Below are 22,102 nucleotides of genomic sequence, written 5' to 3'. Positions count from 1 at the left end.
GCAATATCAATGTATTTACTATATACTGTATTTTGTAAACAGCATTCAAATAAACACATACACCAGGGGTTGGCAACTTTTCAGAAGTGGTGTGCTGAGTCTTCATTTATTCACTCTAATTTAAGGTTTCGTGTGCCAGTAATTGTAATGTTTTTAGAAGGTCTCTTTCTATAAATCTTTAATATATAACTGAACTATTGTATGTAAAGTAAATAAGGTTTTTAAAATGTTTAAGAAGCTTCATTTAAAATTAAATTAAAATGCAGAACCCCCCCGGACCGGTGGCCAGGACCCGGGCAGTGTGAGTGCCACTGAAAATCAGCTCACGTGCTGCCTTTGGCACGCGTGCCATAGGATGCCTACCCCTGATATACACTCACATGTGCTGCTCAGAATGCCAGCAACACGGGCTCTGAAAGCCAGGGAGAATGGCACACATGCTGAGCCATTGTTCAAGCTTTGTGATTGGCTGAGCCCAGGGTCAGGAGCCAGTTAAAAACAATCGGCAACCCTACCCAGCAACAAGCTACCCTGCTACCTCAAAGCCAATCAGAAGCAACTCCTTCCAGCTCCATACCAGTATAACGCAACCAGGAAGTATTTCAAGCAGACTTTATGCAACTCAAGCGTAGTAAGGGAAAAACAAGCATCGTAGGGGCAAAATGGGCAGTCAATTGAAAAGCGTTGTGAGTGGCATCCGACATAAGTTGGGCATTGTAAATCCGAGGACTCTTTGTAGAATAGAAATAAGCCTTGATCTATCTTACTGTATAGAACTTACAGAGGAGATTCTATGGCAGGAGCGGTCAACGATTTTTTGTCAAGGTCTAAATTTCTTGGTCAAGGTATAGTCAAGATCCAGACCAGCGAAAATAACAACAATAATGATAATAAGTAAATAAAAATATTTTTGGGTCCATTCAAAAGTGTCTGGCAGTCTGGATTTGGCCCATAGTCTACCTGTTTACTACCCCTGCTCTATGAAGTAGTCTAACACCCAAATGTCCCCTACCTTAATATTGTAATCTGAATAAATAGTTTTAAAAAATTAACATTGAGTTACTGAGAAATTAATATAATGTAGCCACTGTGTTAAATGTTCTGTGCGCCCTAAACAGCAGCAAAAAATATATATGATATGGTGATGACATCAGTAAGATACTATATAGTTGATGTTTTTTAAACAGAATCAGATCTGTTCAAGCTAGGGGTCATATTGGTGTTGGGGGAAAGTTGGTGGTACTCTAAGCTTCATCCACAGCCCCAGTGTAGCAGGGTGTTTCTGCTAAAATGGTCAGGAGTGAAATAGTTGGGCCATGTCTACACTGAGAATTTATCCTGTTTCCAGCAACTGATTGCCAGCCGCCAAAATAGCCGCACCAATGCAAACAAGGAAAGCTGTAATTTGCATTTGTGGAGTTTACCCCCATATGAATCGGGTGGGATGGAGTATTGGGTGTGTCTTTCACCTTTTTCTGGACAGTAGGGAAAGGTACCATTATGGTAATCTAGTCTTAACTTTCTGCAGACATTGAATTTAACCCCAAAATCTCTGCTTTGAGCCTGAGAACTCATGGTTGAGCTAAAGCACATCTTTTAGAATGATATCCAGTCTAGATTTAAAGATGTTTTTAAGTGATGGCAAATCTGCCATTTCCCTAAATTAAGATGTTCCAGTGATTACCTATCTTCACTGTTAAAAATTGCACCTAATTTCCAGTTTGAATTTTTCTAGCTTCATCTTCCAGCCATTGAACATTGTTATGCCACTGTCTGCTAGGCTGAAGAGCCCTCCAGTATTGGATATCCTCTTCTTGTGTACATCATCAAGTTGCCCCTACCCACTCCCTAATAAGGATCTGAAACTATTTAGCTTAAGTCTCTCATCATAAAGCATGTTTTCCAGCCTCAAATCATTCTTTGTAGTTCTTCTCTGAACTCTCTCTAATGCTTCAACATTTATGTAGTATTGTGTCCACACTTCAAAAACAATGGTCTCACCATTTACCATGACCCCTAAGTTCTTTTCAGAATCACTGCTTTCTAGGACCTAGTCCTCTTTACTTTCTTTGTTCCTAGATATGTGACCTTGTATTGCCTATATTTTGTCTGAGCACATTTTCTGAGTATTAATTTACAAATAAAAGTTATCTTGGATTAGTTTTATTGGAAGAAATTTCCTGGCAGGCTGTTTTACTACTTCCATCTTAAATCTCTCTTCTTGTAGACTAGCCTGTTGTTTAGTAGCAAGTTGCTATTATTCCAAAAAACCTTTGTACTTCAAAGCATTCTGAAAATGGAGCCCCTGTGCAGCAAATACAAATATATCCACCTCATACTTCAGCTGCTCCTGGAAAATATATCTTCTGCAGAATTCTGCAAATTGTGTGTTTTCCTCTAAATTATTGGGTTCCGGATTTTTTTAGGGGACAGAGGAAGGAAATTTGAGAGGAAGAAAATTTGTTACTGTACTGATCATTTCAATAAGTTTAATATGCAGTACTGAAGAGAATAGCTGAATTTTGAAATTGAAATATTATATAATATGTATTGTTTTTATTGACCATATTGCATCATTTTGCTTTTTATTTAACTGACAGTCCAACGCAACTATTCACCGACTGTGTTCTTTGGATACCAATGGTCTGTGAAGCCTTTCCTTGATCATTCATACACTGAGATACTTTAAAAATTCTGCTTTAGGGGATTGGGAGGTCAGAAAAGATTCTTATTTCCAGGTGGGGAAATGCATTATTAATATTGACTGTCAAGGCCAGTGTCATTTATTGTTGTCTTTCCATCCATAGACAACTGGATTAGAATCTCATTAGAACTCTTCACACTGCTCCATAATTGTCTGGAAGTGGCTGTTGCAAAGCACTTTCTTTTTCACTTCTTGTCCCACAACAGTGGGCCAATACTCCTGTCTTTCAACATTATTTGAGTAGCTTTTTTTTTAGTAACCGTTTTACAGTATTTGTACATGTTGTAATGTTAATTTTTTCATTTTGAAGTTGTCCTTCATACTTATGGATGCTATGCTAGAAAATGGCTTGTATGACATTTTTCTGATCATGTGCTTAGTGGCTTGTGGTCTCTTTTTAGGTGAGCAGCTCACCTAGCCAGTAGTAACCACAAACCAAGGTTGCATAATGATTACGAAAAAGTGCAATATTTGGTATTAGTATAATTTCATATACAGAATTAAATCTGTAGTTTAAACATTTGTAATTTGAGGTTTTAAGAGACAAATATTCTGGTTTTGGTTTGGTTTGAGTTTTTTGCCCTCATATACTAGCTATTCATTTTAGAGAGCTGTGTTGATCATTCCAGTATTTCATGCATGCATTTATTCTATTTGTGCGTATAGTTGACTATTTCCATTATAATCATGTAAAGTGGGAAATTGTAAACTGCGGGGGGGAAATCGGAGTAATTATAAAAAGACATTGAGACATTTGTTTCAAGACACTTATTTTGGTCTGAGCACTGCTTCATAACATAGCTGGCATATATTGAACATGTGCTGTCTTTGTTCATTATGGTTTGCATATTTCAAGGGGTGTGGAGTAACCAAAGATCATTCAGTTATTTGCTTCCAAGTCAAAGAAACTTTAACATTATTTACACTCTGATTCTGTATCATTAATTTCCGTTAGTGAATGTTTCACAATTCAGACACATAGTACTAAAAAAAAATTTGATTATTGTATTGACTTAAAACATGAATGTCATACAATGAAGCATCGTCTGACTGAGTTTAATCTCAGTAGGTCCAGATGGAGTTAGGGGTTGCAGTTGCTCTAAGTCATTTGACTATGGTCAAGAAATTATTTTAGTAGTTGGTCATTGTCCCAACAAAAGGAATAACTTAGAACAGCTCTGCTCATTTAAAAAAAATTCTTATTTGAATAGTATATTGTACAGGGAGTCTGTTACTGCAGTAATTTGTTGTAGTTTGCTAGCAACTCTAATGTTGGGTCCTGTTTCAACTGATTCTCTCTTTGCCCTAGAGAGAGAAAGCTCTAGAGAAAGTATCTTTCTTTACATCTTCTGTCTTTTTTGTAGCTTTTTATCCATTTGATAACTGAATTTTTTAAATAAAACAAATCAAATGATCCTAAATGGTAAATAAAATGTCCCAAAAGCTAAGGAAAAAGGATCAATATTCTGCTAGTAATCACATCAAGTTTTTTTAAAAGGTTCCTTTGCTGTTTAAAGTTCTTATCTGACTGCGTGCACATAGCTGATATTTTAAGACTCAGGAAAAAAAATTCAAAGAGCAGAACAATTATAATTAATTCTAAACATGTTTGCTCAAAGGTACTTTTTTGTCCCCCATAGCATGAGATCATCCTCCCTGGATAAATGTGCATTTTCCGTGACAGAAAATGACATCATTGCATTAGCTAACTAAGGTGAGGTAATTCTTAGTACTCCAAGTCAGCGAGAACGAGCATTGACCTCCCAAGAGCATTGCTATTACTTGGTGTTGGCATCAGTGCTATGGAATAGAGAAAAATTATTGCTGACAGCGTGTGTCTGAGTGCACAGCAACAAAACAGATGTCTGCTGATGGGTCTCTGTTTTGTTTTTAAATAAGTGTAGCTAACTTGCTTCATTAAGAGACTCAAAAATTCCATAAACATTAAAGGTGAACTACAAGTCTCATTTTGAAAATGATATAAATGAATCTGTAGTTGCTTAATGCTCAAATAGCAAAGGTAAATAGGTCATTCAGCACATAACTGATCTTAGCCTAACTTTCCTTCCTGGCACTTCAGCTTCCAAAAGGTGCAGGCCATCTCCACTCAGATGCCATAGAATGCATCAGTCTGGAAATTGCAGCTACCACTTGAACCATGTTGAGCCGTGGAATTGGCCAAACGGGGTGTAGTAAGTGGCATTTTTGTATTTTGTAACATGTTTTTTCAAAGTGTTTTTATATTGTATAAAATATTTTTATAAGCACTGAATCGTGTTATAATTCAAAAGTACCACTTACTAGAGGCCCTATTGACCAAGTCAAGTGGCTGCAGTAGTAACTGTGATGTCACAAAAACCATAATTTAGAGTCATCGGAGCAGACCAAACATATCTGACTTCAGTCACCACAAAGCTGTGGGGAGGAAGGAATTAATTTGTCATTATGTGCTGAAGGCCCCACTTATTCTTCCTATCTGGAGCAGTCATTGTTACTCTATTAATTATATTATATTAGTACGTACGCAGCGATCAGCTCTTCCTTACCACTTCCTTACTGCACTGTGGGATACATACCCATAGTGCATTGCTCACCCTGTCGATGATGGTGCTCCCTCTGTTGACAGATCGTGTCCACATTGGGTACAAGTGTGGACACCCTTTGGCAGTTTTTCTTTTGTCGACTTTCGGGTGTCAACATAAGTTTTGTCAACAAAACTTGGTAGTGTAGACAAGCCCTGAGAGAGTTTCTGATCCCTGCAAGCTTCCTAAGTCTGGAATTTACATCAGATGTAAACTCCAGACTTACAAAGCTTGCAGAGATCAGAAATACCTAATTCAGTAGGTGCCTAGATATTATAGTGATGAGCGCAATAGAAATGCCAATAACTAATACACCTCATTTTAAAATATGTCTGCAGTTTCATCTTTTAAGGACTCCTAATCTGTAGCCAAACTGAGACTTATGAAATGGAAAAATGTGCACAATGGTGAAAGATTTATATTCTTTTTTTGTTTCTTCTAGGGACCTTCCCTCATTCTACAAACAATTTCTTTCTGCCATTTTCTGTGTCTTTTCTACCCCTTTCTTGTTGTTGTGCATCTTTTTCTTCCTCTTTCCTTGAATCTACTCCTTTTTGTATATGCTCTTGTTCTTTCTGGAGGTTCTGCAATCCCCTAATTCCCCGCCCTCCACTCAAAAAAGGCACTGCATAAAGGTAAACCCTACTTTTGGCTGAGGAAGCTTCTGTAACCTTTTAATGCAGCCTTATCGGTTGGGCAGAGAGGTTGCTAAGGGCTTCTTCCTGGGGCTTAGTACATTGTTTACACAGTTACTCTGCCCATGTTGTCTTAACATAAAGAACTAAATATGGTTTTATGTGAACATGTGCTGCCACTAGACCACTTCCTCTCTATCTGTATCTGTCTCTTTCCATAATATTTCTTTTGTCCTACCACCATCTTCTTTTCTTTTTTTCCTCTATATTCTTCTCTTTGGGATTTTAAAAAAAAAAAGGACTGAAGCAATTTAACTGATTCTCCTTGCCCAATGCTACAGTATGTGTTCATAATGCTGAGCAGGCAAGTTTAGCAGCGCAGACACATTTCCTCCTACATTTGATTGTGCTGAAGGCAACTGCTGAAGTTTAGGGTAGGATTATGCCATATTTGGTCTCCTTGCAGGTTCATATCCAGGGAATCTAATCTTCTGCTGATTCCCAGGGTCCTAGCTTTCAGGTCTGTAAAAATAGTCTGGAAATGTTTAGTGGTCAAGGAGTTGTCTTAATTACATTGGAGCCCCAAGTGATATAGAAAATGTACCCAGAGTATACATGGGACATGAAGCCACTGAAAAATAACAAACCTGTCTTTGAAAAATAGAGGTGCATGAAATGGGGTTAACACTTTTGATGCATTAGTAATTGCATCCACAGAAGATGGACTTGCATGGTTCTGAGGATATTCACAGTATATTAAGACAACATAGTGGCTAGAGCAAGGGGGAAAATCAGTAAACAGGGTGGCTGTGAAAGGATCAAACCTACGTTGCCAGCTCCACACTTAACCAAAGCAGAGAATACTATTTTTCTTCATCTTGTCTGATCAGCAACAGTTGCAACTTGCTCTCTTTGGTTATTTAAAATTTTATGTAGATCCATTCTGTCATATACTTCAGAAGGTGGTGCAACAATCCTTGCAATGGACAAATACGGAATAATTAGCCCATCGAGGAAGTTTCTTTCAAACTATTGTCATTTCATAGCTGGCTTAGTCTGTGAAGCATGAGGGTTTATAGCTCTCACTTTTTGGTCGTTTCTAATGTGTAACGATAAATGTTCTTGCTCTCTGTATAAATGTCTAACCCTTTTTGGAATGTTGTTAAATCTTGGACTTGATAACTTGTGGCAATTGTTCCACAAGAACAATTGCATTGTGTGTTTTAAAAATATATCTATATATATTTAATTGGTTTTAAACTTGTTGCCTCTCAATTTCATTGTAAGTTCTTTTTCCTGTGTTATGATGGAAGATAAATAGGAACACCCAATATATGCTCTCTATACTATTTTGTTATTTAATCTTTGAAAAAATTATTTGTGTTACAGTAGCATCCATATGCTCACTAGGATGAGGCCCAGTTATGCTAAGTGCTGAACCCATATGAACCCATAGGAAAACATGGTCCTTCCCTCAAAGAGTTTACAATCTAATATCTGTCCTCCTATGGAGTCTCAAATCATTTTTATTGCCTGTCTTTGGACCTCTTCTATTTCTCTTGTGTCTTTTTTGAGATGAGGTCATCGGAACTGAACACTGTATTCAAGGAGCAGTAGTACCATGAATTTATATAACATCATTATAATATTTTCAGAATTATTTTTCTATCCATCTGTTTCTAGAGCCTAATATTTTAATTGCTTTTTTGAGTTGGTGTTTTCATTAAACCATCCACAATGAGTGGGCACAGTTAATAGTGGGTACAGTTTATATAGAATCCAGATTCCTTCCACCCAAGTTCCTTCTTTTGAATTTGTAAATTCTGAATTTTATCTATCATGGTACCCAATTGCCTAATTTTGTTAGGCCCCTCTGGAGTTCCTCAGAATAGCATAGCAACAGGAAACGGTTGTAGTTGTGAATAAAAGGAATTTATGTCTTACATTTCTATTTTCTTATGTTTTCAAGTTAATAAATAAGAACAGCAATGGCAGATATAAAAGATGGACTGCAATCAGGTCATGATGAGACAGATGCAAAATCTCTCTTTGGTCCCCAAGGGTGAGTGTGGTGGTTCTAGTTTTCTTTAATAAGTTTTATATTTAATGTCCTGAGATATAGCCCTCGAATGAAATTGTATGGTGAAACTGCAAATAACACAAACTGAATAAATATCACAAAGATTAGTTCATCAATATTGCAATGTTAGTAAACAACTCTCTTTTTTAAAAAATCAGATTCACACCCAATATAACTTAGTCTACTGCAAAACTGAATATATAATATAATTTATAATATGCAAGGAATTAAAGAAGAAAAAACATAGACTGCCCAGTCCGTATACCCCTAAGAACTGACCAATAGTTCCTTTTAGTGTTCCAGTTAACATTGGTTTGGATTTGGCAGCCTTACAAGCTTTTGAAAATCAGATTCTGCATATACAGAGTACAGTTAAAGTGCAATGGCACTAAGGTTGTAATATGTACAATGAAGGTGAGGCTACGTTAATTGAAACGTTTAGTGGAGGGAGACAATGAGTAAAGGAAGGGATTCTCAGCAAGCATAAAGTTCTGTGTGTGAAGCTGTATGGGCTTGGTGCTTTGACAACTTTATCCAGAAGGTGTATAACAGTTTCACCATTGAGAATGACTTTGCACAGGACTCACGTCAGTTTTTGTGAACACTTTTGTGTAGCTTGTAAAGAGTGCAGATACTCGATAAATGTTCCGCATTAGTCTTTGCTTCGGGCACTGGATTTCGTATGTTCACAGGGCATTAATATAAACTACTTTCATGGTCTTTATCTGGTATACATATGCTACACAGAACCGCAAGCTGCTACACATACGTACCTATTGTTATTGGGCTTAAAAAACCTGTTTGTTATATTATTTGGAAAATAGAATGTGATGTGATCATATAGACTCCAATCTTGCAATCGCTTACATATGTGCTAACTTCAAGCATGTGATTAGTGACATCACTGTGAGTACTGTATTTGTATGCGTAAAATTTAAGCAGGATCAGAGTAATGGTCTGTATTGTAATTAATGTACACATGGGAACAGAATTAAGGTTGCACATGAAGTTTAAACATTGTCATTTCCTAGATCTGTTTAACTTTCTGTTAATGTAGCTTTCTGATGGAATTGAATTTTAAGTTTAAACTTTTAGCACCAATTCTGCCCTCGGATACACACACAACTGTTGTCTATTGATGTAAGTAGGAGTTGTGTATATATTCCCTTTTGCAGGGGTACTGTCAACTTAGACACACTTCTGTCTAAATATTTTTACCTAAGAGTGTTACAAGTTGCATATTAGATTACTGCAAATGAGAGATTAAAAATTGATATTTTTTTTCATTTGTGTAACTCTATGTTTGACAGAACTGTATGCAGTCAGTTTCACAGTTTGGAGCCTGGCTATGTAAGACAATCGTGCTAGCTGTTTCATGCATATGACTCCAGCACCCATGTGGAGCCCCAGTGACTTAAAAATCAAGGGGTTGATTTGATCTCATAGAGGTACTTACAGTATTTAATGAGCAAGTAGTGAAAATTATCATCACTTTCACTAGTTGCAAAAGAACCTTACCAAAAAATACGGAGAAAAATTAGAAAAAGACTAAGCTTATAAATCAGTTTTGGAAGTTTCCTCTTGTTAAGAATGGTTGTTGGTTTTTGTAAACTCATCTGTTATATTATCTGGTTTCCATACAGAAAGAGCCTGCCTGTTAGCAAATCCATGGACTCTGGAATACAGCCAGATGAGAGTTACAAAATGGATTATCCAGAAATTGGGATATGTATAATAATAAATAATAAGAACTTCCTGCCAGCAACTGGTAACTGTTCATATTTCTATTTTGTTTTTAAAGCTCTTCTTAATTCAGAGAAATTGATAAAATGTAGTGTTCTTCAAACTTAAATAAGCAACCAGATGACTGATTTTTTAATGTAAAAATGTAATGGTTTAAATGTGTGTAAATTCTCATGGTAGATACTTCCAAATATCTGTTTGTAGGAGGGGGACTACAAGTGTAGGAAATTCTACTTATCAAGCTGATTTTAACAGCCAGTATCTTACCTTTGAAGTTTTAGAGGTATTAATGTGATTGCTTAGGCCCATAGGCTGTTGTTGGGGTTTGTTTGTTTGTTGCAAAAAGTTTCATTTTGGAATGAAAAATCTTTTTGCTTTATTTGTGATAAATGCATACAGTCAAATTCTGTTCAACTTACACTGGTGTAAATCTGGAGTATTTGCTTCAGTGGAGTTGGTCTAGACTTATCCTGGTGTAACTGAGCAGAATTTGGCTCCGACACCCCAAATCAGCTATACTGTGTCTTTTACATGAAATTTAAAGTGAATCTTCTTTTCAAATCCAAAGGAATGTCATTCCGATCTGGTACTGATGCAGATGCTGCACGCATCAGAGATACTTTTATGACTTTGGGATATAAAGTCAACCTTCACAATGATCGTACAGGGAAGCAAATGTTTGACATCTTGCAAAATGGTAAGTAATAATGGTCTGGGTCTGTATTATTAAAATGTATCTATAGTCTAAAATTATATACTTTAAAATTTTAGATAAAAGAATAAGTGGTCAGTACTTCTTATAAGTGGAAAATTGTGGATGCTAAAAGAAAAAAAACAGGTTCTTTGAGCTTGATCCTGCAAGCTGCTGAGCCCTCTGGGATGATCGAGCAAAGCACATGATTCACTTTAAGCATGTGAGTAGTTCATTGACGATGTACAGCTACTCACATGCTTCAGTGCTTTGTGGGATTAGCTTCATGTTCAACACCTTGCAGGACTGAGAGCTATGTGCAATTTTTGCTGCTGTCCTCAGAATCTGAACTCTTTAACCTGCAGGTAGGTGTTCAGAACCTAACTGAGATCATTTACATGTTACTTTTCTGTCACAATTCCTAGTTTGGAAAGAGAATGAAGGATTTAAAAAAAAAATCTGTTTTAGAATATAAAGTGTCTTTATATAGGGGTCTGCTTTACTGTCTATTTCTAAACTAGCCACGCAACTTAAATGCCACTGTTTTTAACTAAACTTTTTCTATTCAAGTTTCCTAATACCTCCTTCCTGTTGCAGTCATAGTGAAAGAAAGGCACATGTTTGAAATTTTTTATATATTCTTTTATTGCTGCGACAAGGCTGCTACCCTCATCTGCATTTACTTCTGTGCATATCACCTATCAGAGGTGATTGTGGCATCTTAGCAAGGTCTGCCCTTGTCCCTAACACATGAGTATTGCAAACGTATTTGCTCGGTCTCTGGGAGAACTGTAGCAGGAAAAACTAAGTCCAGACCTGAGAATACAGTCTCTCTCATTTTGTCATATTTTGATTACAGTACATGGCCCCCCAAACCATGCTAGAGAGAGAAAAATCTACATAATGGGGCAGTAAAAGTGAGATACCAGCTCCCCCACCTAATCGGAAAATCCTGGGGAGGAGAACAATAGAGTGAAGCTGGGAAGGTATACCAAGTGGGGTCCCACAGGGGTCGGTCCTGGGTCTGGTTCTGTTCAACATCTTCATCAATGATTTAGATAATGGCATAAAGAGTACACTTATAAAGTTTGCAGATGATACTAAGCTGGGAGGGGTTGCAAATGCTTCGGAGGAGAAGATTAAAATTCAAAATGATACGGACAAATTGGAGAAATGGTCTGAAGTAAATAGGATGACATTGTAAGGACAAATGCAAAGTTCTCTACTCAGGAAGGAACAATCAGTTGCACACATACAAGATGGGAAATGACTGCCTAGGAAGGAGTACTACGGAAAGGGATCTGGGGGTCATAGTGGATCACAAGCTAAATACGAGTCAAAAGTGTAACACTGTTGCAAAAAAACAAACATCATTTTGGGATGTATTAGCAGGAGTGTTGTAAGCAAGACACAAGAAGTAATTCTTCTACTCTACTCCATGCTGATAAGACCTCAACTGGAGTATTGTGTCCAGTTCTGGGTGCCGCATTTCAGGAAAGATGTGGACAAATTGGAGAAAGTCCAGAGGAGAGCAACAAAAACGATTAAAGGTCTAGAAAACATGACCTATGAGGAAAGATTGGAAAAAACTGGTTTGTTTAGTCTGGAGAAGAGAAGACTGGGGGAGAACCTAAGTTCAAGTACATAAAAGGGTGTTATAAGGAGGAGGGTGAAAAATTGTTCTTGTTAACCTCTAAAGATAGGGCAAGACGCAATGGGCTTAAATTGCAGCAAAGGAGGTTTAGGTTGGACTTTAGGAAAAACTTCCTAATTGTCAGGGTAGTTAAGCACTGGAACAGTTTGCCTAGGGAGGTTGTGGAATCTCTGTCGTTGGAGGCTTTTAAGGACAGGTTAGACAAACACATGTCAAGAATGGTCTGGTTATTATGTAGTCCTGCCTTGAGTGCAGGGAACTGGAGTAGGTGACTTATCAAGGTTCCTTTCAGTCCTATACTTCTATGATTCTATGAATAACTTCATAGAAGCAGAGTGAGATGAGGAATAGGCAAATGCAAGGTTAGAGGAAGGGTAGAACAGTTTATGAATAATTTTGGAAACCAGGAATGATGTTTTGAATTGGATTCAGAGGTAGAAAGCCTGTAACATGGTTCCTCTTTCTGAAGGAGAAGAATATTCTGGAGGGAACATTCTGGATCTCTTGATGTTACAGATTAGGATGATTAGAAAAAATATAAAAGGAATTAAGTGCAATAGATGGGACCCAGTGATCAAATAATTAACTAAAGGAGATGTGGAGTTGGATGTAATTAACACAGAAATATAGGTAGGGTTCTATAAGTAAAAGCTTAGATAGAAGTTAGGTCTTAAGTATGAGCTAGAATTGATGTGTTCTCAATGGTAAAAAGGGCCAAGAACTGAGCCTTAAAACACTCATATTAGTAAAAGATGGGAAAATATAAAGCCACAATCACAGATGAAATAGGAGTTGTTGAAACTAAGATATAGTGTTGGAGAATGCTGACTTCTTGTTTAAGAATATAAATTTCAATAATATCAAATATCACTAAGATAAAATTGGATGAGAAGATAGGGATCTATAATAAAAGTTAAGTAGTAGATCATTAACCATTGCGGGAGATTGGTAATATGATAGATGCCCTCTTATTACATGGTTCCTGGTTCAAATATAGCCTACGTTGGTAGTGATCCAACATTACCATGTAGAAAGTTTGTTTTTTGTTTAGATCTAATTGAATATATTGTTTATATCACAAAAACCATCATCACCATAGCTGTCACCAATTTTCAACCTTGTTGACTCCTCTCAATGGAGGACTAAATGGACATAGAGATTCACCTAGCCTTTTATCCAGGTTATTATAGAGTTAGCACTAAAGACTTCGGCACTCCGTTCCACAAGTATGCAGCAGTGTAGAGGACGTGAAGGATACCATTAAAGGGGCAAACACCCACTCTCCTGAAGTTCTCCCAGCTGGTGCAGGTGGAGGCGACTGGGTTGGGATGCATTGTTGTTTGTTTAGCTGCTTCTTGCCCCAGATATGACTGCTGCTCCGAACAATGCATGAGACTTAAAAGGGGCAGATCCTCAGAACCTGTCTTGGCTCCTGGGAGTGTAGGGAGCAGCCATGCAAGAGCCACTCCTAAAAATTAGATGCCCAAGGCAGCCAACTATGTAGTCTACTCCTAATGTTTGCCATGGGTGGTTTCTCATTGTCACAGGTGAGGTACAATGGCTGGCCTGTACATGTATGTGTAAGTGATTGTTGAACCCAATATTGCCAAATAAGGTCCTTGTTAACATCATAATAAACATACTTTTCTATTGCATGGGAAGTTTCAAACACCAATTATTTCTCTCATCTTTTTCTAGTTGCTAAAGATGATCACAGCAATCGAAGCAGTTTTGTTTGTGTGTTGTTAAGTCATGGTGAAGATGGATTAATCTATGGTACAGATGGTCCTCTTGAATTGAAAATATTAACAGGCCTGTTCAGAGGAGACAGATGTAAGAGTCTTGTGGGAAAGCCAAAACTTTTCTTCTTTCAGGTAAAGCACAGCTGAGCTGCTACGTACTTGAATAATGCAAGTTTTCCATTAGATGATGAGGCAAAGCTCAGACTTTTTTACTGCTTATATTGATTTCAAAAGGACTACTTGCAGAGTAAGATACTATTCTCCTTGAGTAAAGGTGGCACTGTCTGGCTTTATGTAAGTAGGCGGAAGTTGTAATAGGTCAAGTTATGAGTTCCATCGGGGCTATCCAGAAATCTTTGAAACATCAGTCAGAATTTCAATATATTCTTATATGAAAAACCAAAACTTTGAATGAATAAACCCATAATTTAGTCAAACTGATGCAATCAATGACATAAACTCCGATTGCCGTACTTGGCATTCAAACAGTACTAAAACATGTTAAGTATAGGAATCTCATTCTTTTTATAGTTCATTTAATTGTTTTTCACATCAGTGAGATGTCAAAGTTTGAATTAACAGTGGACACCTTGGGGATGTTTACTGCTGACCTTTACTGTTTCTTCAATTTGTTTCCCCTACCTTCTCTCCAGGCTTGTAGAGGGACAGAATTAGATTCTGGCGTTGAGACAGACAGTAGCTCAGAGGAAAATACCTGTCAGAAAATGCCTGTAGAAGCAGACTTCCTATATGCATATTCTACTGTTCCAGGTAAGAGAGGCTCATGTCAAAATTCTTCAGTGCTAAAATACATAGATGTTTGTTTGTATTAATGTTACACTTGATTTGAAGGTGGTTGAATACTTTTTTTTTTTATTCTTTCATAAAACGATTCCCATTGCCTTTCTTTTTTCACTTTCTTGTGCTTATGCACAAAGTGAGGTAGAGCTTGAAATGCCTACAATAAATTGAATGTTAGGGTATTTTTTCACTGTCAAACCCTCCAGACTCAAACATTCATTTGCGGTAGTACTGGGTGCCCAGTTAATCAGATCTATGCAAATAAATTATGGCAAGAAACAAAAAGTATATTACTATTTGGGATGACTTTGGGAGTACCTGACAATCAAATTTTCTTCTGATGTATAGATTCCACCCTCACTTGTAGTTCCTGCACAACCCAGAAATAGTGATTAATACAAACATAATGTGAGGAGGTAATCTAATTCTTCATATTGTCCATATGAGACATTATATTAGAACTCCTCTGATTCCATCCACAATTTCAATGGCAGGGAATAGATTAGTAGCTTTATTCCTGCATATAGGAGATTGGAGAAGGGCAAGGACAGTGATGCTGAGGTCTGAGCGACTGGGTCCTGAATCTGACTATATTGTCCTCTCTCCCTGTTGTATATGTGTCTTTTAATGGTGTAATTAAATAGAAACTGCTGCTGCACTTAGAACACTGTGTGGTGAAAGATGGATTGCCCAGTTTTGACTCTTCCTTTGCCTAGGGTTTGTCTAGATTAGTAAAGGAGGTCAGGATTAGGCAATCTGAACTAACTCTTTGTGTTGTGTTTTGGAGATGGAGTGGTCATGTCTATTGAAAGTATGTTTTGATTATTTAAGTAACAAGCTAGAGTCATTTATTTTAAAACCTTTATTTAATTATTTTAACTCTTGATTACTCTTGATTGATTGTTCCCAAGAAAATTACTCTTGTAAACTAACTATTTTTTCCTGATCGTTACTCGGTCACAGGACACTACACTGGACCAATTAAGTGTATTTCACTTAACAATTTATTCTTCTGTAGGCTATTACTCGTGGAGAAACTCATCAGAAGGCTCCTGGTTTATTCAGTCGCTATGTTTGATGCTGAAACAACATGCAAAGAAACTTGAGCTTATGCAGATACTAACACGTGTAAATCGCAAGGTGGCAGAATTTCGTTCGTATTCAAATCAACCAGGTTTTCATGGAAAGAAGCAGATTCCATGTATTGTGTCCATGCTCACCAAAGAACTGTACTTCACTCACTAAAGAACTTCACCTTGTAACTTTTATATTTTTCTCACTAAATAATTTCACAAATTTGTATTTGTAATGTATGCACAAACTGTGAGAAAACAAAACTAGCATTGAATACCACTTACAAATCTGAATTAGTGTTCACTACTCTATGTAGGGAATATAGATGAGACTTTAAGACTCTACTCAGAGCTAAACTTGTTTGTGTTGCTCTCTCAGAAACTCGGGTTCGGGTAACTAAATACGGACAAACTTGAAAGTAATTTCAGAGCGTTACTACTAATCTATATTAGCTACTTTTTGGAAAAATGGAAGGAAGAGGCAGGTTGAATCGCTTATTGGTTCTAGTATGACATTACGTTTCATTCTGGCTGGAGGAAGAGAGAGAAAAAATTAGTGTATTCTAAACAGTTTCTCTTTCCATTTTTGACATAATTAGGGAACAGATTCAGAATATGGCATATACCGGTGCCATTTTATTATTTTTGGTAATACTGTATTAGTGTCACTACAAATGAGTGGATTTTAAAAGTACTGCAGAGAAATGTGTAAACTGTAGAAGCAGGTTATTACATTATACAATGGTGTAGCTTATTCAGAGTTTAAAACAATTTTTTGTCCTACACTCTGGCTTCTATAACTTTCCATCAAATATGAAAAGTTATAAGAGACTTAGCTTGTCAGTGCTTACCACCCACTTAAAAATACAATTCGTACAATTGATTTTGGGAGCTGAGGAACTAAGGGACCTGTCTTGCAAAATGCTCTTTGCATTCCACCCTCAACTCTCTGGGATATGAGGGTTTTCGACATCTCTCACAGCCACTTTGGTCTTGATCCTGTAAGCAGCAAATGGAACTTCATTTCTGAATGGTAATTTTTCCTTTTTTGCCATATTTGCTAGGATTTTTTGTTTTGCCTTGCATATATATACACCACATTTCATCTGTCTCATAAAGTAGATTTGTAATGTTGGAGAAAAGACAGTGGTTTTTGTCTAGTATCAAATTAGATAATTAACTTTAAAGGTCATATTGACTAAAATATGACACAGTAAATTACTTCTTTTGATTTTGCATTTTATGACCAGAAACTACACTAATATCGGAGTACAGGCAATTTAAAAAAAACAAGTGAAGCAGGTGTTTTGTTATATAGTTAATCATAAAATAATAATTTTTTATCTTCATTGATTCAGACTGTGACAATCTACACCTTTTGATTAATGAAAAAGAAAACTCAGAATTGTAGTGGCTGCATCGAACACTTGCAGATAAGACTTTTAAAACTTTTTAAAAAATAAGTAGCATAACTGATGGTAGCAACTAGACCTTGTCATTTCAATAAGGAATCTTTGGATCTTTTTTACTTATTAAATTAAATATTGCCTAAGTTAAATACAGTGCTTTTCTGTCTTTATTCTACCATTCATTTTAAATATGCAGAAATCATCAAGTTCTAACTTTTAATTTGTTTAATTGCTTTTTCCCCCATTTGTGTTGTGGAGCATCTTCCTCCTCCCTGTCTTCACACCAGAAATTGAGAGGTAACTTTAAATACTATGCTTTGAAACCCAATTTTCAGGGCATCTGGCATTATCCATGCAAAGTTATAATCCTCCTGGGAAATATATTTGATTATTGGAACAACTGAGTTATTAGTGCAACTGATTTTCAGTCAGTTATTTTTCTGAAATTATATCCTCAGATGTGCATGTAACTTCCTTTAATTGAATTGGTGTTGTGCAGATATATTTAAGGGCAGAATTTGGCCCTATGTTTGTATGTGTTCTACACCTTTAAAATAATTTTCTAATCTTTGAGTTAGATATTGACCTTAGCCAAGTGCAAAATTCTCATTTGTTGCCAGTAGGATTTATGTGCATGGATTGAAAGCAGCAAATACTTCTTTTCTCATTCAACAAGGTACTTTTTCTTTGTTAATTCATAGTAGTGCTTCTAGTTTAATTTTGTTGTAAGGGAGTGGCTATCTTTAGTAAGGTAGTTGAACAAATATTAAAAGAAAAATCATTATAACTCCCCTCTCCCTCCCTCTCACTGAAGTCAGTGGCAAAATTCCCATGTCACACTTAGGGTATATCTATGCTGCAAGTGGGGGTATGATTGACAGCTCATTTACTCATACCCATGCTAACTTTAATCTAGCTAGCTCATTAAAAATACCTATGCATAGCAGCATAGGCTTCAGCACTGGTTTCACAAGCGAGTACGTATCCAGGGAAATCAGACTGGCTTATTCAGCCAGCACTGCCGTATCCTCATTAGTACAGCTAATGCAGGTAAGTCTACATGAGCTGCAAATAACACTCCCCCCACTGCAGCTGCAGTGTAGATTAACCCTGAGGACAAAATAGAATCATAATGGTGAGTTTGAAAAGAATAAACCAGACCAACTTGGTTGTATGTTTTGATAAAATTTCAGAATTAGAGCAAGGGCTCACAGTACATATTATCCAGGAAGGATGCACTGCATCCGAGGGTGCTAAAGGAATTGGCGGATGTGATTGCAGAGCCATTGGCCGTTATCTTTGAAAACTCATGGCAATCAGGGGAAGTCCTGGAAAAAGGCTAATGTAGTGCACATCTTTAAAAAAGGGAAGGAGGAGGATCCGGGGAACTACAGGCCAGTCAGCCTCACCTCAGTCCCTGGAAAAGTCATGGAGCAGGTCCTCAAGGAATCAATTCTGAAGCACTTAAAGGAAAGAAAAGTGATCAGGAACAGTCAGCATGGATTCACCAAGGGCAAGTCATGCCTGAATAACCTAATTGCCTTCTATGACGAGATAACTGGCTCTGTGGATGAGGGGAAAGCAGTTGGAGGTGTTATTCCTTGACTGTAGCAAAGCTTTTGATACGGTCTCCCACAGTATTCTTGCCAATAAGTTAAAGAAGTATGGGCTGGATGAATGGACTATAAGGTGGATAGAAAGCTGGCTAGATCATCGGGCTCAACAGATAGTGATCAATGGCTTCATATCTAGTTGGCAGCCAGTATCAAGCGGAGTGACCCAAGGGTCAGTCCTGGGGCCAGTTTTGTTCAATATCTTCATTAATGATCTGGAGGATGGCGTGGACTGCACCCTCAGCAAGTTTGCAGATGACACTAAACTGGGAGGCATGGTAGATACGCTGGAGGGTAGGGATAGGATACAGAGGGACCTAGACAAATTAGAAGATTGGGCCAAAAGAAATCTGATGAGGTTCAACAAGGACAAGTGCAGAGTCCTGCACTTAGAATGGAAGAATCCCATGCACTGCTACAGACTAGGGACCGAATGGGTAGGCAGCAGTTCTGCAGAAAAGGACCTAGCGGTTACAGTGGACAAGAAGCTGGATATAAGTCGATAGTGTGCCCTTGTGGCCAAGAAAGCTAATGGCATTTTGGGATGTATAAGTAGGGGCATTGCCAGCGGATCGAGGAACGTGATCATTTTCCTCTATTTGACATTGGTGAGGCCTCATCTGGAGTACTGTGTCCAGTTTTGGGCCCCACACTACAAGAAGGATGTGGAAAAATTGGAAAGAGTCCAGCGGAGGGCAACAGACATGATTAGGGGGCTGGAGCACATGACTTATGAGGAGAGGCTGAGGGAACTGGGATTGTTTAGTCTGCAGAAGAGAAGAATGAGGGGGGATTTGATAGCTGCTTTCAACTACTTGAAAGGGGGTTCCAAAGAGGATGGATCTAGACTGTTCTCAGTGGTAGCAGATGACAGAACAAGGAGTAATGGTCTCAAGTTGCAATGGGGGAGGTTTAGGTTGGATATTAGGAAAAACTTTTTCACTAGGAGGATGGTAAAGCACTGGAATGGGTTACCTAGGGAAGTGGTGGAATCTCCTTCCTTAGAGGTTTTTAAGGTCAGGCTTGGCAAAGCCCTGGCTGGGATGATTTAGTTGGGGATCGGCCCTGCTTTGAGCAGGGGTTTGGACTAGATGTCCTCCTGAGGTCCCTTCCAACCCTGATAGTCTATGATCCTAAGGAGGGATCTGATGGCTTCTGGCTCACACTAATGCTTCCAAAATTCTTCCACATTTACCTACTGGCCCCTGGGCAAGATATATGTCCTAGTTTTTCATTTGTTAATTGAGTGTAAACTAGCTAATAATTATTTTGTAATAAAATGATGGTTGGCATACTTTCCTTTCGCATGGCATTAATAATTCATCTATCTAGGTAAAGGAGTAAGGCCTTCACTAATGGGATGGAATTATCTCAAGAACTCTTGAAAGCAATTGGATAGTGGAAAAATAAAGATCATGTGCCACACAGACATAAAAATCACAGAACAATGCTTTTACCTTGGAACAGTCTGTTCTTAGATGTATTTTGGAAGATTTACTGATTTCTGTTGAGATAGGGCTTACTGTTTTAATTGAGTCTGAGTGGGTAGCTCTGTTTTGTTTTTTTTTTTAGTGTATGTGAGTAACTCACTTTAATACTAATAAGGATGAAGCACATGGAGCCCTCCAGAGAAATGGAGATTAGTGCCCTGATCTGTCTTACTCCTCAGAATTTAATATGGAATATTTGGTAAAGTTTGTGTCAATGAAAGTTTTAGGTAGGAAGGGCTAGTTTCACAAAGGGGATTTAGGGGTTGCAATGCCATCACTCCGTGGAATTCACAGCCCCCAAGTTAGGTGCCTAAGAAAGGGAGTCACAGAAGCCAACAAGCTGAGTGGGCGGCCACCTGAGCAGTGGGAGAGCTGGTTCAAGTCCCTGTTCCAAATCAGGTATGTGAGGACTCAAACTTGGGTATCCTACATAGTAGGCAGGTGCCCTAACCCCTGAGCTATTGGCTATAATAGGATGGGCAGCCAGCACCAAAAATTCTCAGCACCAGCTGTCCTATGTGATTTAGGCAGGCCCAGAACACGTAAACCAGATTGGGTCTCACCCATGAGACTAGTGGGTTTTGAGAATCCTGTAGGAACTAAGGCATGCGTTAGGCTGCTTGGCAGTATCTGCACTAAGGCAGTTTTGCACATGCCCACTGGTAGAAACTCAGGACCCTATTGAGGGTTAGGTGGCAGCTGAGCAGGGTTTTATGAATGCCGGTGGTGTCTAAATGTTGGAATTAGGTACCTACCTGCCTTCTTAGGTGCCTAAGTCCCTTTGTGATGTGATCTAATGCAAAGTAACTTGGAATGCTCCTTAGACTTCACGTAACTAGCAGGATAATGGTTCTGGTGTGTAAGTTCTTTCTCCGAGTATACCTTCCTCTCTTGGGGACAGAAACTCTGGCTCTGATCCTGCAATGGGCTCTTAGCTCCTATTCTGTGCCTGTGTTAGGAGCTGTTTCACATCTTGTATTGGGCCCTCTGTGAGATTCCCATCATGGTTTCCCTAGTGGAAAGGGACAGGGAGTTTAGATCCTGGGATCAGGTTCCCAGTTTGCTCAAGCAGTTAAATAACTAAATTACTTCTTACTCAAATAACTTCTTGTTACTGATGAGACAAGGTGTGTGTGGTAATGGGCTTGGCTGCACTTGAAAGTTAGAGTGCATTAAATCATCCCCGGGCACCCTAACTCCTGAGGTGTCCACACTGGCAACGGACTTAAAGCGCCTGGACTCTGAAGCTGGAGCGCTCCTGGTGATCCACCTCCATGAGAAGCATAAAGCTTGCTGCTCTCTGGCTGAAACACCCAGGTGTCAGTGTGGACAACGTGTTGCATTACTGCGCTGTGATTGGCCTCCGAAAACATCCCATAATCCCCTGAAGTCAAGTGGCCACTCTGGTCATTGTTTTGAACTCAGCTGCAGGCATGCGGATATCCCCTTTCAAAGCTCCTTCTGTCAGCCAGCTGCGTATCTGCTCTGGGACACAAAACAAACCGTCACTGTGGAATGCTGCTGTTGTGGAGGCAAGCATTTGTGTGTGTGCGCGCGTGTGTGTGTGGGGGGGGGGGGGGCTGATGTCAGGGTTTACCCCTGCTGCTGTCTGAATTTACAAGACAGCATGCTGACACGCTCTCTGCCCTCCAAAACACACTGTCTCTCCCCCCACATACACACAACACACTCCCTGTCACACTCCACTCCACCCCACCCCCCATTTGAAAAGCACGCTGCAGTCACTTGCACACTGGGATAGCTACCACAATGCACTGCTCTCTGTGGTGTTGCAAGAGCTGCTAATGTGGCCACGCCACTGCGCTTGCAACTGACAGTGTGAACACACAACAGCGCTTTCCCTGCTGCTGTCTCCAAAGGCTGG

At 38.5% G+C, this 22,102-nt stretch overlaps 1 protein-coding gene across 5 annotated transcripts in view; it reads left to right on the top strand.

Moving 5' to 3' along the window:
- Positions 1 to 22,102, top strand: part of CASP3 (caspase 3) — a 45,337-nt gene that overhangs the window by 3,866 nt on the left and 19,369 nt on the right. For 4 of the 5 annotated variants that reach the window (XM_073341790.2, XM_073341793.2, XM_073341792.2 and 1 more), the window contains exons 2-6: positions 7,891 to 7,983; positions 9,645 to 9,769; positions 10,313 to 10,441; positions 13,788 to 13,963; positions 14,485 to 14,602. In XM_073341790.2, the coding sequence (XP_073197891.1) occupies positions 7,910 to 7,983; positions 9,645 to 9,769; positions 10,313 to 10,441; positions 13,788 to 13,963; positions 14,485 to 14,602 (622 nt within the window). In that variant the 5' untranslated portion in view covers positions 7,891 to 7,909. Of the gene's footprint in view, positions 1 to 7,890; positions 7,984 to 9,644; positions 9,770 to 10,312; positions 10,442 to 13,787; positions 13,964 to 14,484; positions 14,603 to 15,650; positions 16,160 to 22,102 lie in introns of those variants that run through there. The other variant, XM_073341789.2, reaches the window with a different exon arrangement.

This window comes from Lepidochelys kempii, chromosome 4, assembly GCF_965140285.1.
Source record: "Lepidochelys kempii isolate rLepKem1 chromosome 4, rLepKem1.hap1, whole genome shotgun sequence".
NCBI classification, from domain to species: domain Eukaryota; kingdom Metazoa; phylum Chordata; order Testudines; family Cheloniidae; genus Lepidochelys; species Lepidochelys kempii.
Note: the sequence above shows the minus strand (reverse complement) of the source record. Positions and strands in the feature narration are given on the sequence as shown.